This window comes from Atractosteus spatula, chromosome 5, assembly GCF_055471065.1.
Source record: "Atractosteus spatula isolate fAtrSpa1 chromosome 5, fAtrSpa1.hap1, whole genome shotgun sequence".
NCBI lineage: Eukaryota > Metazoa > Chordata > Actinopteri > Semionotiformes > Lepisosteidae > Atractosteus > Atractosteus spatula.
Window position 1 is genome coordinate 54,303,822 of NC_142710.1, and position 16,531 is coordinate 54,320,352.

Sequence of the window (16,531 nt, forward strand, 5' to 3'; positions counted from 1 at the left end):
CATATAGTAATAAGAGTTATAAGAAGTGTTCAGTCTAGCTTCCTCTAATTTTCACTCTGCTATATAGATCTTGGACTGCAGAGAAAAATGCATCATATTATCTTGGTCACAAAAAAAGTTCTATGGAACTGTGAGAATTACGGAGATTAAACCATATTAGCAGACACATGTTTTTGTAGTTCTAGTGTTGTTGCTGCTATTTATTATGTTAAAGTGCAGATGTAATAGCTATGCTGTTGCAGAAAAGTATTAATCGCAGGAATTATGCCTGAAAATAAAGCCTCAGCATCCTATACAAGCAGTTCAGTCTTCCTCTACTATTTGTTGATGCTGTAATGACTTTTAGAAATGTTTACTTTGGGTTTCTACAAATTCATTGGTTTTGCCCTGAAATCCTTTTTCTGATTTGGTCTGTCTTTAATTGAACTGAAGGAGCTCCATATAAATTTAAGGCTTGATGCAGCTGTGCTTATTATTTAATCAGAAAAATACAGAGATTGAAGGATGCAGACAATTAAGGAACACATCTCACAGAGGTAGAAGCAAGTTATAACATTGTTGGTACCCTGTTGGTGAAGCTTGGATGAATACTTACAACATATTACTGGTAATTTGCTGATGTGAAGCAACAGAGAAAGATTTTAATATCATCATGCCAGCACAGAGTGCTGGAATCTCCAAATCCCAGTATGCATGCCTCTTTGTTTTGCTTTAATGCTTTTGAGAAAGGTAATCAGATTAACAGAATGATAATTATCTCGTAAAATCACCTCATGTACAGCAGATCAATTTGACTGTGATTTTTTTACACTTTCAGTGTATTTTAAGAATAAATTAGTTCTCCTTCATTTCTAACTAAAATGGGTAAAGCAAACAATGAAACACATGAGGCTGGTTATTCAATCCTTTGAATGTCACATCTGTCAATACAGTATGTGTGCATTTCATTTTATTGTACATAATGTCACTATAGTTCAGTCGTCATTTACAAAGCAAGCTCTAGCTTTACTAAAATAATTCTTTACAGAATAAACATTTGTCTCAAATCATACAGGAGCTTTTGTGTAGAAAAATAATTTGGGGACCCATTTTGTTTTGCCGGGAACATTGCTAATTTGTATTTTATGCGGTTGAAATTTCATTTAACACCGGTCAAAGCTAAGTGAGAAAATCAGATACACAGATACGAAAACTAGGTCTATGTATTACTTTCCGAAACACTTTATTTCATAGGTAGGCCACATGTGATGATAAAGTTTTACTGGCAATTGAAATCAAAGTGAAAAAGAAATGGCAGCAGTATTGTGCTGCGCAACACCCTACTCAATTCAAATATTCAAATCCAAAATTTCTGATCTGCGTAATCAATCCAGTTAACCAATGGATGGCATACATTCCGTGTTACTGACCAGGTTTTTGCACAAACGCCCTTCTATCGTCGCAATATCCTTTAATTTCCGTTTATATTATTATCACGTTTGACGTGAGAATACGTTCAGTACTATATATGAGAACTGCTCTGTACGAAAGCTGTGTTGTAAAATATTTGTTCTATACCCACTGAAAAAAAAATGTTCATGTGGAAAAACTTCTGTGCAGAACTACATCTACTGTCATTTACAGGGTATGTCTGAGTGGTTATCTGTAATAGTCTCAATTCATGGCAACATGGTTACCAAAACTAAACTTTCAATTTAACTTTTTAAAGCTTCTTACCGCTCAACCTAATTACTGTACTTTCTAGTGATTAATCGGATTGCCAGAGAAACTGAATCAGGTGGTCTGAGAAAAAGGGTAAATCAATCATTAAATTAAACAAATACCAAATAATCTTTATTATAGGAATGCATGTATCTTCTTTACATTACAGTACTCTCCCTCTTTTGCCTCTGCCTTCTTACTCTTGATCCGTCAAATCGTCGTCAAAAGCGAACCTCCTGCCTGGGTGTTGTCTCTTCTCTTCAGCTCTGCTCTTGTTGACGTTATCAAGCAGCTCTAGCAAAAGACTAGCCTTGTTGCACTTTACGGGGTCTTTGATATCGCAGGGAAGGTTGTTGATATAATCTGGGCTTTTGATGTCCCAATATCTCTTCCCGGGGTGCTGCCGTTTCTCCAAATCCTGTAGGTCCCCAGCATCGAGTTCATTCTCCAGTTCTCTCCTGCCCGGGTGCTGTCGTTTATTGTACGACAGGTAGCGTTTACCTGGGTGCTGTCTTTTGGACATGTCACTTTGGTAACCCATCTGAGAATCTGTGGCGTCGGAATACTGGTCCATCAGGGACCGCTTACCCGGATGTTGACGCCTTTGCAGTTCCACATAATCGTCTGTTTCGTCCTCTCGTTTTCCAGGATGCTGTCGCTTTTGCTCCTCGAAGTAGTCATCGTCCTCCTCCCGTCTGCCGGGATGCTGCCTTTTCTCGAAGTCGGGGTATCTTAAATCTTCGTCCTCCTCACGCCTGCCCGGGTGTTGCCTTTTCTCAATGTCTTCTTGGTACCTTTTGCCAGGATGCTGCCTCTTAGAAAGCCACTCCTGTTGCGAAGAGACCTGATCTGTAAGTGAAAGAAGTACGAGGAAAAAAAAAGAAAAGAAAAAGAAGATAAGAGTTATTTAAAAAAAAACTAAAGACAGCATTGGAGTTTGTGCAATACACCGAGTGGAACTTGAAATTAGTTTTCAACAGTATAATTGTAACCCAATTTCTTTACCAACCACAGTAAGAGCGAACTCCTGTAGTTCTGAGAGTTAACGGAGTAAAGGATGACACATCTTGAGGTTTTTAACTTTTAGAGCTATTATCTGAACATTATACTCATGGTGGCATAAATCAGCGATTATCATTTGTGCGTTTTGTGCCATTATATCTAACATAGTTCAACGACTCGACTCTCCGTTATGCAATCAAATTAAATAAACCACGTTTCGAAAGCAAACCTCGTATACTACATGCAGTGAAAGAATTTGATTGAATTGTGTTTTATTTTCGTTCTATTGAAAAACTGACCTGCTTTGTGTCGATTTCTATTTCTGGTCGAAAATAGTTTACAGGAGCTGAAGCATAATATGGCGTTTGATATAGAAACGTGTGTTTCTCGACTTTTAATAAACTACTGTAATATAAGACTTGTTTAAAACAATCTTAGAACGGCTTAAGTGAAACAGAATTAAGTTAATAGAACAGGACAACCAGATGAAAGACCTGTTTTCATTATATAAATAGAATGTGTTCCTGTTCACAGCTGTCGGGGTATGTTGTATTAGTTATTTATTGAATACTATACTGTGTATGTACTGTATACCATATCTGTGTAACTATCAAAATGCGTAACAAAACGTATAAATATCGCGGAATAAATACATGACAACCGTATCGTGAATCCCAGATATTTAATCTACCATAAATTGAAATGGTTATGTGTAAAGCAATGAAAACGGCAACAAAGTAAATGAAAAGAAGCATTAAAAATTTAGCTTTCGAAGAAGTTTGTGAATAGAGCTGCGAAATAACGAGCTACTGTACATACCATTAAGTTTGTCCTCATCTTCGATCTTTTTCAGTAGAGATCTGAAGATGATGTTCTGTGCTCTCTGTAGTATATCATCTAAGGGCACTCGTTCTTCCTTGTCGCTTTCATCAGGGATATTTTGTCCCAGATTGACAGTGAGATTGCAAACAGTGAGAGACACTAGAAGAATCAAGCAGGCAGACCTCATAGTGATGCTGGTTTCCTTGGACCTAAAACAAAGATTAAGATTTTATTAAAGCAGAACTCACTAAGCAGATGGAAAGACGTGCCGCTGTTTATTAAATAATAAATTAATAGTATTGCTAAATAAAGTTAAAAATAGCACGAAATAAAGAAATCACAGTTGCATGCGAACTGCAGGTTCAGAGAACGCGAAACTAATGTAAGGAGGTCCCGTTTGTACTACTGCACATACTTCTGTTTCCCGACTGTAAACGAACTTGCAGACATCCAAAGACGTAAAAACCCATAAGCAGACATGCACATGTAAAATCTCGGCAATAATATTAAAAGTTTAACACTCTCAGTTTGTTGATTGTAATCACCATGACATATCGAAACTTAAAAGACAAAGATGTGGGCACAACAGTGTTAAACCAAATGCCTGGAAAAAAAAACACCATAACTTACCTTAAAATATTGCAGGTTAACTTTTCTTTACAAGAAAGTCTTTCTCTCTGTTCTTCTTATGCACTTCCTCTGCACGTACTTTTAAAACATGACAATAGTGCTGAGGAAGTTTCTTACAGAGGTTTGATTGGAGAGGCACACTAACGTATCCACGCAGGTTTCGAAGTTGTGTGTCCGATATGTTGAGGCTCCTCATTTATAGTTCTCGTACACCCCCAACATGCTAACGATTTTGTAGTAATTTGGGTGGTATCGGTCGTTTCATTGATGTCACCAGTAATGATTTCTAAGCGTGCCTGTCAGCAGGCACAGTTTTATGTTTAACTGTAGAGGTCGCTGTTCTACCTTGGTTTCAAATGTCAGGCTATTCACCAACTTCGTGCAAATCCCACTTATCCGCGGAAAAGAAAACAGTAGAATTGGAAGTGAAATTGAAGTGTAAATTAAGTCATCAAAATTAATACCCAAAGTGGAGTTGCCCCCAGTGATAATATATATAAACTCAAAATTGTCCTTATATGTGCCTAATTAAAAGTAGTTTTTGCCAGTTTTTACCCGTTTTAGTTTGATCTGTCAGCATACGTGCACAGCGATAAATGCAGAATACATTTGAAGATAAGTTAAATAAAACGTTTAAAATGATGATTCACTGCCTTTCATGCAGGATTAAAATGATTGTTGGAAAAAGTTTTAAGAAAACTAAATACATAAAGTGAGTGCTGGTCAAATGCTATATCCACTAATACTACGAAACAACCATTGGAGGTAAGGGTAAAGCTATGCAGGAGGTACTGTATATGCAGGAGGCGCTGTCCGAGGTTCTGAAACCCATGTACCGCTAAAGGACTTCATTTAGCAAAATTCGGCACTCAAAATAACTTTGTTAATCCTCATAGCAACCTCAAAATTAAAAATATTTTTAAAAGAATTGTAACATTTATTAATCAAAGCATGAATAAAGCATAGTATAACAGACAAGCAACGTAGCACACACTTTCTATAGTCCTTTTCAAAAACATTTCTTATTTATGAAAATATTTAAACAGGGATTCTTTGTTTCGGTTATATAAAGAAAGTTTCTAACATAAAAACCTATAAATAAATCTGCCAAAGTAGATGAGTGACTTTGTGAATGGCAAGAGTACTTTAAATTAATTTGCGTAAAAGATACATGAAAATGTCATTTATGTTTTATATAACTTCTTGATATTCATACAAAGTAAATATCACACAAATATAATTGAAAGACATGCTTTACCTTGAAAATCTTCTAAACTGCTATTCAATGTTTTAACATACTGTTGCCTATTTCTTTATACTTACAGTGCACAGGATAATTTTGCTCTTCTACCTTAATTACTTTGTTTATATTAACATCTCTGGTCATAAATAATAGATTTTCTTGTATTTTTAATTTTAATTTATAAGATCCACAATACCAAATACTGTAACTCTATCTCAATGGATTTCATTGTATGAATATCTTAAGAGATCTATGCACATACCAAGTTTGTACATTTTGAATTACTATTGAAAATGTTGAACAAGTGTCAAAGTAAAGTTGTCGTAAATAAAGAAAAGATTTATGTTACAGAACTCTTAAGCTATAAAAATAGTGTATTGATTCTTAAGTGTAACGTTTGCAGATCACATTTTAAACACATTTTGAAGCTTCTTTCATTGGTAAGTGCAGATCATTTCATTACAGTGAGATACCCTTTTACATTTCATTCAGCCATTTGAAGTCCCCTTCTCATAGATGTATAATGAAATAATTCATAGCTGTATGTAAGATACAGCTATGAATTATTTGTAAGATCCACAATACCAAATACTGTAACTCTATCTCAATGGATTTCATTGTATGAATATCTTAAGAGATCTATGCACATACCAAGTTTGTACATTTTGAATTACTATTGAAAATGTTGAACAAGTGTCAAAGTAAAGTTGTCGTAAATAAAGAAAAGATTTATGTTACAGAACTCTTAAGCTATAAAAATAGTGTATTGATTCTTAAGTGTAACGTTTGCAGATCACATTTTAAACACATTTTGAAGCTTCTTTCATTGGTAAGTGCAGATCATTTCATTACAGTGAGATACCCTTTTACATTTCATTCAGCCATTTGAAGTCCCCTTCTCATAGATGTATAATGAAATAATTCATAGCTTTATAAATGTGCTGTCATATCTAATACAGTAAGCTGCCAATACTCATCTCGATTCATGTAAAACACCTACTTGTACCTCTTAAATTCCTGGAGTCACTGTGTTTAAATGCTCAAGAACAGAAACTCCACTGGACTTTGGAAGGCAAGAGATTTATCTCCATTTATCCATGGAAGTTTAGTTTTAAATTGTACATTTTTGTGAAGTTTAAACAGGTTTTATTATTTTATGTTTCTATTGGGTGCTGTCACCCTTGACTTTGTCTTTTACATTGATTTTAGCAAAATACGTTTTCTTTTGAAAATTCTGTTGCTGTGGACCACCTCACTGTATTCTGTTAGGGTCTGAATGGAGAAGGTTAGCACATACTGTAGTTCTCTGTATGACACAATAAAGTTGAACTTTAAGAGTTTAAACTCTTAAACTTTCAAGTGTTTGGTGTGTGTTTTGCCAGTATTACACAAATCAACTACTGTATATTCACGACTACTGTACATTTAACCAATTAAGTGCATTTTATGACTGAAATCTTTTAACCCTTTTTTAAAGAAAAAAAATATTTTCTTAACGAACATATTGCTCATAATAGTACTGTGTGATGTGAGATTAACTATAGGAAATTAATATATATGAAAGTATTTTTACACAATATTCTAGAGTTGCAAATTAGCACCAAATATAAGGCTTAGTACTGATTTGCAACATTTTAGGTTTGGTTTGGCATATTTTGTAGTCTTTAACAGCAGTAACTGTAAAGTGTTCAAGATAAAAATTAACTTCAAACAGATTAATATTATATTTCACTTTAAAAATGTATAATCATTCCAAAAGAAGTATTTATTAGATGCAGTAATTGCTGCTGGAAAAAAGAAATCTTGGAGATGAAAAAAAAGAACCTTGAATTCACTGAATCGCCTTCATTGTTACAGCTGTCTAGAGAGTATAATAGAGGTGTGCCTAAGTTTGGTGATTGAATAAACCACAATTTAACAGTTTTTTTGGACTCTTTAAATGATCATCTTTTTGAGTAATGTGAGCATCAAGCAATGTGAAAGAAGGGTTAAAATTACAACTAATTTAACCTTTTCCCTCATTTGTTTAGCTGTAGCTAATTTAAAAAGAAAACATTGTAGCTTTAAACAAGCTACAGAAACTTTTAAGAAATGTCATATAGCAGTACTGGCAGAGAAAACTTGGATATTACTATAATTGTTATTATTATATTGACTCACAAGCGATAATATAGAGGAGTTAATAGACATTCAATTTTAATTTGATAAAAACAAATTGCCACAGAAAGCTTTCACACATTGTTAATGTGTAACAAATTAAGATGTGTGAGTACAGTTTGTATTATAATTCAATGATGAACCAAGCAATACAGGTTAATTCTACATTAATATAACCCAAAAGCAGGGAACGCTAGCTTGTCCTTCCATTCTATTGCAAACTTGACATCTTTTGTGGTGTAATGGGATTAGAAAATTTAAATCCTCTATTTAATTATATCAATGATTGACAAATAATTCCAAACAAATCCTTATTTGCAAACTAAATTGTAGGATGCCATGGAGAACTGCAAAAAATAAGGAATTAATACATTTTTTTTAAACATGGGTATGGAATTTGGTGGCATGTAAGAATAAAAATCAAATTTAAGGAAAAACACCAGTCATATCTAAGAGCTTCTAATCAGACATACGTACAATTACTAAAGGAATGCTCTTTCTCACATTACCCAACTTTTAACACTGTGAAAATGCAATTGATATATTTAAATTACATTTTTAAAACAATGATAAAAAATAAAGATGCATTGACGTGAGATCACTTTCTGGAAATTAGGTTATTTATATCTAATAAATGACTGATAAATGGTTTGATTTATTACAGCACAAACACAGGAGAAATAATGTTTCAGAAATCTCCAGTGTTTCTGTTATTTTTTTTATTGGACGATATTAACCACATTAAAGAGGATGAAACATTATCCTTGGGGCCAGTTACTGACTAGGTGTAAATTAATGTTTCAGATCCACTTTAAGCAATAACACATTCCACACAGGATTGGTCCAAATCTACTGTCAATTTTCATTAAAATGTAAATAATAAATGTTAACACATATTTCCTGAAAGCAAATAAAAGGTTTCTGACTTAGTTTCCTGAGATTTTGATTCAATTAGGTTTTTAAGACCAAATTAAGGATCAGAGACCTTAGAAATATTACACATTAGCTAGAAATTAGTACTTAGAAATATCATTGTGAAAAATGTGTAGAAGATGACAGACTTTTACGACTATCAAAATTAAAAACAAAACATTTGACATAAGCAACACAAGTGAAAAGGAAGCCTAACTATAGCCTTTTGAACATTCTGCAGTTAAGTAACACAATTTTCTCCCAAAAAGACATTAAAATCTACAAGATGAGTAGAGAGGTCACTCACAAGCTCTGTTTCAAGTTTTTATAAAGGATTACATGTAACTTTGTGTTATTTGCTTAAATCTCATGATGCGGCAACATTACCATTTTGTATAAACAGAGACAACCTAATCTTCACAGCATGATTCAATGGTCACTCGAGTAGGCACCAGCTGAAAAATAGTCATCCCTCTAAACATTCCCCCCAGAGAAAAAGTGCCAAAACATCAAAGTCTAGAATTGCATTAAGATATTAGGAATTCAGCTCCTCTTCTGGAGTTGCCTTGATTTGTGTTGGCCCACCTGACAAATCTTCTCCCGCTGAGTCCGTGTCATGCATTACTCATAACATTCTGTGAGGCGCAATTTTTTATTTCTTCATATAGGTTTTTTTATTGGGGGGGAGGGGGTCAGATCATGACAGCTCCCTGAAAGGCAATCTACAGATGACACAGAGGTTCACAAGCCTGAATACTGTATCTGGAAATGTCTCACTGTGAAGACCTCTCCTCTTACTCAAAACTGAGCAGATGTGCTACCAATATACTGGATTGCGGTCTGACCAGTGACCAATCTCCATTTGAAATGTCTGAAGTAATACAGGGCTTTCAGTGCCTTAAATGTGGGTATGCTTAGTGTGGTGCTTATTTCGCTGTAAAAACTGTAATATTTGTTGTCAAGAGAAGAATAAAAACAAATATTTTGCAACTGTTTCCTGAATTTCTCCTACAGTGACATTGATATTAAACTATTCATTGCCCAATACAAACTATAAAACACTTTAAAGTGATTTCAGTTTCGCATATAAATGAACAGACTATTTTTATAAGTTGACTTTTTTAATCACACTTCCCGCCAGCAAGGTGAGTGTTAGCTTTAATAAATGTGGGAATAAATGTGATGACAATCTAGATACTGTCACAGACTCTTAGAATGGGACCACACAATTTGTACTGAGCAGCTTACTGAAGACTTCACAAATAAAAAAGTTATTTCAGAAGCCAGAGATACAATTAACCTTGTTAATGTTGTAAACAGCCTGGAAGAGAGATGTGGCTGGCCTGTTAAAAGCCAAGATCAATGTTAAAAAAATGATAATTAACCCACTTTAAGAGGAACTCTGAGGAACCAATTAAATTATTACCCATTGTCAGAGTTTGGCTTGCCAGTTGTGGTGGTAAGATATTTGTTGCAAAACGAGATATACCACACTGTCTTACATTACTGTCCTTATCTGTACTATTATTAGTCATTTCTGATTGTAATGGGTTTTTTCAGAATATTAGAGGTTATACAAGCTAATAAACTAAGATGGTGAAAGCTGCAACTCAACTTCATTTGCAGTGTTTTTTGACACTTTGTTGCAGACAAAATCTTTCTGAAAATGTTTTGTTACACAGGAAAGCTGTATAGTGATTTTTTCCCCGTAATAACCACAGATCCTTTGAATATTTGTGTTTTAGGGGGACCAGGAAAATGCCCTTGTTAATGAATTAACAATTACTATGGTCTCATTCTGCACTATAGAATATGTTGACCCAAAGGTGGATTTTTCCCCCCACAATTAAATGATAGTGACAGAAATGTAGTAGATGTTGTGGTGAGCTGCATGATTGCTGAGGCATTACGACACAGACAATAGGTCAGGCACAATAAATACATTCTGTTATGTGGCACTGGAAGCTGCAGATGGAACTTCTAGAGAAAGATGACCAGCTCTCACTTGTGAAGCTGCAGAGGTCATTTCTATTGGCACGTATTTAAATGCATGACAAAGAATTGCATGTGGAGCAGAACAAACTCTTTTTTTTTTAAATAGAATTGACTACTCTTCCTGCCTGAGATCTGGCTTCACTCTTGATGTACACCAAGAGCAGTTGCTTGTGTTGATAAAACATTTTCTTTGAGTCACACGTGGGAAGTCATGAAACACGGTGGTTGACAACGCATTTCATTGCTGTCCTCATCACAATTCTTAGCATGTGTTCTGTTTGTTTTTGTGTTTATGCTTAAAGCGCTATTACTATCCATATTATTCTCCAAAACAGCTTTTTAAATGATTCATACTAGCTCACTGTGAGTACTGTAGCAGGTAGTGGTTTGGTGGTGAATGGACCAGTCAAAAAAAATTGTGAAGCAATGTGCTGCTTATGCCATTTGCAAGTTTGTGCTTAGTGGTTTGAACCCCCCAGTGTGAGGCCTAAGTGTAGCAGACACATAAATAGTATGAATAGTATGATTTATCTTGGAATCCAACTCTTCCTTATAGTGACAGAATTAAACATTTGATATTGAAGTACTGTTCAAGAGCACTTCTGGTTCATTTTGGGTAGTAAGAAAGGAAGAGGGCAAACTGTAAGAAATAGAATAAAAGGCGCAGGACTTGATTTGTGATCTACAGTATTTAATTATGTGTTTTTTAAATGGTAATTAGTACTTTGAACAGCCATTAAAAAAAACTTTCATAGAAACAATAATGGGACATGCAGCAAGAAATATGATACATTTCTAATATGTTAAATATGTTATGCAAGAAAAGAAGTTAAATATTTAAATACGAATCTATTGAATAACTATTTCTTAAAAGGAAGATTTGATTTCTCTAGGAAATCGTTGAAGATGTGCAAGGATAACATGCTTTTTAAACTGCACCCACATCATTTTCCAGGCATGTAGAAAAGTTCTTGCAGTTGAAAGTCAATTGTTCTTCGTGGGTTCTGACAGAAGAGGTGTAATTAAATGGCTTACTGTTAATCATTGAACACCACCAATGAAAAGGAAAAACAAAACAGAAATCACATAAAGATAAACAGGTCTTTTTAACAATGACAATTAAAACAATTAGAGGGTTACCATGTTCATAAAAAGGATAATTTAAATTTAACCTTATCAAGCAGACAGCAATTTGTCATTTTCTCTAAGCTTTAGTTTGCTCTTTTTTTGCTTCTTTATTTTTTACCACAAGACACTTCACAAAGAAAAGGTTAGGAGGCTATACAGAAATATTAAAAAGGCCACAATGTTTTTTTTTAAAAAAAAAACAGAATTAGTGTGTAGGTTTCCCTTTCTGAAGCTTGCTCGAGGGATAAGGATGACATCCAAAACCTTATCTTTGTTCCAGAAAAGACTGATTTATGCACAATGAATCATTCAGCGTGCAACAGATGCACTAGAAAGTTAAAATGCTTCATGAACAAAATATTTCTCTAGTGGGCCATTATGTAAAAAAGCCAGGGTGGTATAACAATATAAGATTGATCTAAAGTCAAACTTTCTTATTGTACTAACAAAGATTTTGAAAACAGATCAATTCATGTTCTTTATTATTCCCAGTGTCTTAGTCTTAAATGACATTTCATATCAGACCAACAAAAGATAATGAGATAAAACAGACAGAAAATAAGAAATTTCACTGCAATTATTAAGAGTACCATGAAGAGCCCCTCCAAATATTCATTAGATTGATGGATTTTTCCAGTTGAAGCTAATCCAAATCATTATCATCACCTGATATCAGTGACTATGATTTGTTATCCTTTTAAAGATTATAGACCTGGGATCCACTATATAAGGACCAATCCTTGGTTTTTTCTTAATTAACTACTAAATTAACAACATAATTGTAATATTTCAGCTTGGCTGTGCAGCTTGACTGCACAGGTATGTTGCAGTGCAGCCATTGGCAATATTCAGCTCTGTCTTTCCTCGGCATGATATCCTGGATCCACACTCTAGAGAGCTCTTACGTCTGGAGTGATTTCTTTTAAGTTTCGTCTTTCTTTGTATAAGTTTGTTTTATTCTGGTGCAGAAGCTGTTCCAACCCCATGCCACTACACCACTATGAGTCACAGCAAACCCAAATATAGATAATGGAAATATTGTTCTGAGTGATTTTGAGTTGACATGATGAATAAGCTTAAAAGAAAGGGGTTTAATCTGATAATATATTCAGCACTCAAACTAGAACACTCTAGATGGGACACTGGGGTATGCCCAGAGAGACATCACTAATTTTCCCATTGCTTGTCTATCTTGAGGGAATATAACCCTCTTTTAAGTGTTGTCTGTGAAAAAACTGAAAACAAAAAACTCCATCTGCCTGTGAGGAACATGGTTAAGATATTGTGACTCTAAATGTCACTGCTTGAAGTCTTTAGTTTCAGTATTAAAAAAAACATTTTAAACATAAGAACAGTCACAAATGAGAGGAGGCTATTCGCTCCCTCTTGTCTGTTGGTAATTAGTAGTTAATTGATCAGCCATTTTTTGACAGAAGCCAGAATATTGGCTCTGATTATGTGCCAGTAGTTTGTTCCAGATTCCTAAAAACCTTTGTTTTTTCGTCTATGTAATGAAGTCAAAACAGAATATTAAAAAATAGCTATATTTTAATTTGCAAATGTTGGGAAATAATTTTTGTCACCATTCTTTATGTAACTGCAGCATCAATTTGTTTTTGTGTTTAGTCTTATTGTCTGTGTTCCAACCTCTGCAGGTTTTGTAATAAAAGAATTGTGTGATTTACAGAATGATGTTTAATCTAAGAACCTTGAACTCCAAGATACAGTACTAAGTGATAATACACTACAATATCTTATCTCTGTATGGTTGTGCAGCTTTTTCCTCCAGCAGGACTTTTAAAAGAGCGATTGCATTTGGTGACACTTTATTCTGTCTCCTTCACAGTTAGACTTTCAGCATTAGAATGCATATTTCAGGAAACGTCAGCTGAAGTATGGGAACACAATACTTGATTCACTTGCTTGTGATACAAGTAACCTGTTTGCCTCATTCTCTATGTGTGGTTCAGCTGTGAGCTAAGTTGTAAAGACACAATTGGTGATGCCAAATAAATTATTAAATACATAAACAGTTCATAGCTACAGTATGTTTCCTCTTCTGGTATTTATTTTACCTTTAAACCAACTTTAATACACTCAATAGCAAATGCAGGAGAAGGATGTGTTAAAAACAGATTGAAATAAATACCCTTCAATCCCCCTGCAGCTCCAAAACCTATGGCAGTTATAGTATATTGATCTGCCAGCTTCAGAAAGATCAGAAGCATTTTTGACTGCTCTGATTGAGCAGAGTGTCCTGCATCTCCAGACAAGTTTCCAAGTTTGGATACATTCACAGCAGCAACCCCTGGAGCTCATCTGGGAGCACATCTGGGGTATCAATATGTGGAGGAACCTGCAAAGCTTGTGTAATCAAACCCCACACTGTGAGCTAGAGTTAATTCCAGGGAGGATATTTGAGCAAAGTGATCAATGTGGCTGAGGGAAAGTTGTTTGTCTTTTGTTCCACCACTGTAGGTTAGCATCATGCAGAGTATGACATTAAGAAATTATCATCAAATGCCTGAAAGATTATGGTGTTAATATTCATGTTTCCTGCACCCTTAGCAAAAACGAAACTTTTTTTTAGATGTTTATCCTTTTTATTTATCCATCAGATGACTGGTGTGCAAATAGAACTATGTCACTGCTTAAAGTCTTTAACATTTTGCACCATATGTTGTGGGGTTTTCCACTGCTGTGGTATATTTCCAGATCCTTATAGGATTTTGGTGATTCATTCATTAAAGATATAAATTCACAGCTTTTGGATAGAAAATAATACATTTTAAGATAATAACTGGACACAAGACAAACAGTTTTAATAAAGTCTCTTTATATAAGGCATGCTTATCTCATTATTGTTAAGCTAGAAAGGCTGAATTACAGTCTGGTACTATTTAATTTGCTACTAAAAAATGATGTTCTTTTGTTTTAAAATAAGTTTATTGCTTTTGCATTACTTTCTAGATGCACAAATTATCAAAATTGTGTTGTGCAGACCACTTCCATTGTGCTCAATGATTTGTTTGTATTGATTCTGATTAGCATGGTACTTGCAGTCTCTCCACAGTGTAGATAAAAATCAATTTGTTTTTTAATCTTGTGGATACTAAGGTAGAATCAGTCTTAATTCAGTGGATAAGTAGGACTGCTAGTTCTGTACAGAAGAATGTACACAAGTTTAAGAATGAATAGGGCATTGTTGTTCTACAATTAAAACTGAACATATTCATAATAGATAATCCCATTATCAATTCCTAATAAGTTCCCAAATGATTGAAGAAGTACACATTGTTTTATATCATCTTTTAGGGTTGACTTTGGAAGGAAAAAACCTCAGAGTACTGCAGCATTCAACAGCTGAAAACTGAGAACAGAAACTGTAAAACCGACATTTACCATGTTCAAATTCACTTGCACTGCCTGTTAAAGTCTGAAAAACTATAGTATAGTCTGTTATTTACAGTTTTGTTATGCATTTTGTAGAATAAAAATTCTTCAGTAACAAGAAACTAAAGTAGAAACTAAATTATTAACTAATAAAGTAATAAGCACATTTAGTGCTGAAAGAAATAATTTGAATAATGCTGAAGTTGAAAGCTGTAACTCATATAATTTACATTATATTAAGCTAACACCTGCTGTATAGATTTTTGTTGTTAGAGATGCAATATATTTTTTTCTGTGCACACAACACACACACAACCATTACAAACTCAATTTTTAAAGGAATCCGATGAACAGCAACCATTGTTCTCCATGTGGCAACTGGACTCTTTAGTCTTTGGACTAAGATAAGACTTCTTAAACACTCTTACCATTTTTGGAAAAGCAAGACTATGTGAAGTCAGCTACTAAAAGATATGACAAGATGTCAGTAAGAGTCCACCAGTTTTAAAGCATTCCCACTGTACTGAGCATCCTTTGTCACATTAATGAAGAATAAATGGGGCTGACACTGCTCATTCTTTATTGAACCCCCCATAAGATGAAGGAGAGCGACTCTTACTCTGTGTTACCCAGAGCACTTTTCCATATATGATTCAAGTGGGTTTGTGTCAAGGATTTACACACTATAAACCACCTGCTAATTTCCTGGCACAACTGAGGTTAGAGTCATTAGGCCCTGATGTGTCACTGCAAGAAAAACTGCAGTTTTCTTCCAGGTTCCAGGAGTATTCTGATAAAGAAGAAAAAAATCTTATACTGCTGAAGGTATACTGACCACCCTAGTTATGTACTCCATTGGAAAGCTATGTGGAGCTGAAATAAGTGGAGCCGTTTGCTGAGGTTTAGCTTTAACTAACTGGCACGTTGGACATTCTGCAAGCTTCACATCAGACGTGTGGCTATGTTCAAATTTATAATCTGTAAAACCCATTATCTCCTATTAACTTCAGAGATGGCTGTGTTCCTTCAAATGGAATTAGGGTTTAATGCTTTTCAAGTCCTCATGATGTGAGGCTATGAATATTTTTATTAATGTGAAAATTGCTGTGACTCAAGAATACAGTAGGTTTCCCACAAAACATTTCAGTCATCAAATTAGCAAAGATAAGTCTTGGATTTTATGGGCGAACTGCAGCAAAAGTGAAGAAAAATTAATTTAATTTTAGTTACTATGTCTTTGTCTTCTACACGCATAAGCCATCAAAATTAAACCTTTCTTCCTCAGATGGGAGCATGTAAAGATAACAAGCATGAGAAACCTGTGAAAGAAAAGCACAGGTTTTCTTTCAGGTCTCCTAGTCTCCTAGGTCTCCTAGTGATTGATGAATTCCTGGAAAATGGGAATGGCCAAATTAATCCTTAATAACAGTTTCAATTAATTCTGAAAAGGATTTATGTTTTTTTTATGCAAGCAAAACAAATGAGTTTAGCCATGGGTCGAAAAAGATGGGTTCATTTCTTTGATCATGTGGTATCAGAGGAGCCTGA

General features: G+C 34.5%; 1 protein-coding gene across 1 annotated transcript; it reads right to left on the reverse strand.

The window, feature by feature from the left end:
* Nucleotides 1-446: 446 nt before the first annotated feature.
* Nucleotides 447-4,332, reverse strand: LOC148835281 (pro-thyrotropin-releasing hormone-A-like). Its single transcript, XM_088916356.1, has 3 exons — nucleotides 4,156-4,332; nucleotides 3,523-3,734; nucleotides 447-2,550 (listed from the first exon to the last, which is right to left on the reverse strand). Exons 2-3 carry the CDS (start codon nucleotides 3,710-3,712, stop codon nucleotides 1,898-1,900), a joined length of 843 nt encoding a protein of 280 aa, XP_088772482.1. The 5' UTR covers nucleotides 3,713-3,734; nucleotides 4,156-4,332; the 3' UTR covers nucleotides 447-1,897.
* Between the last annotated feature and the right edge of the window lie 12,199 nt (nucleotides 4,333-16,531).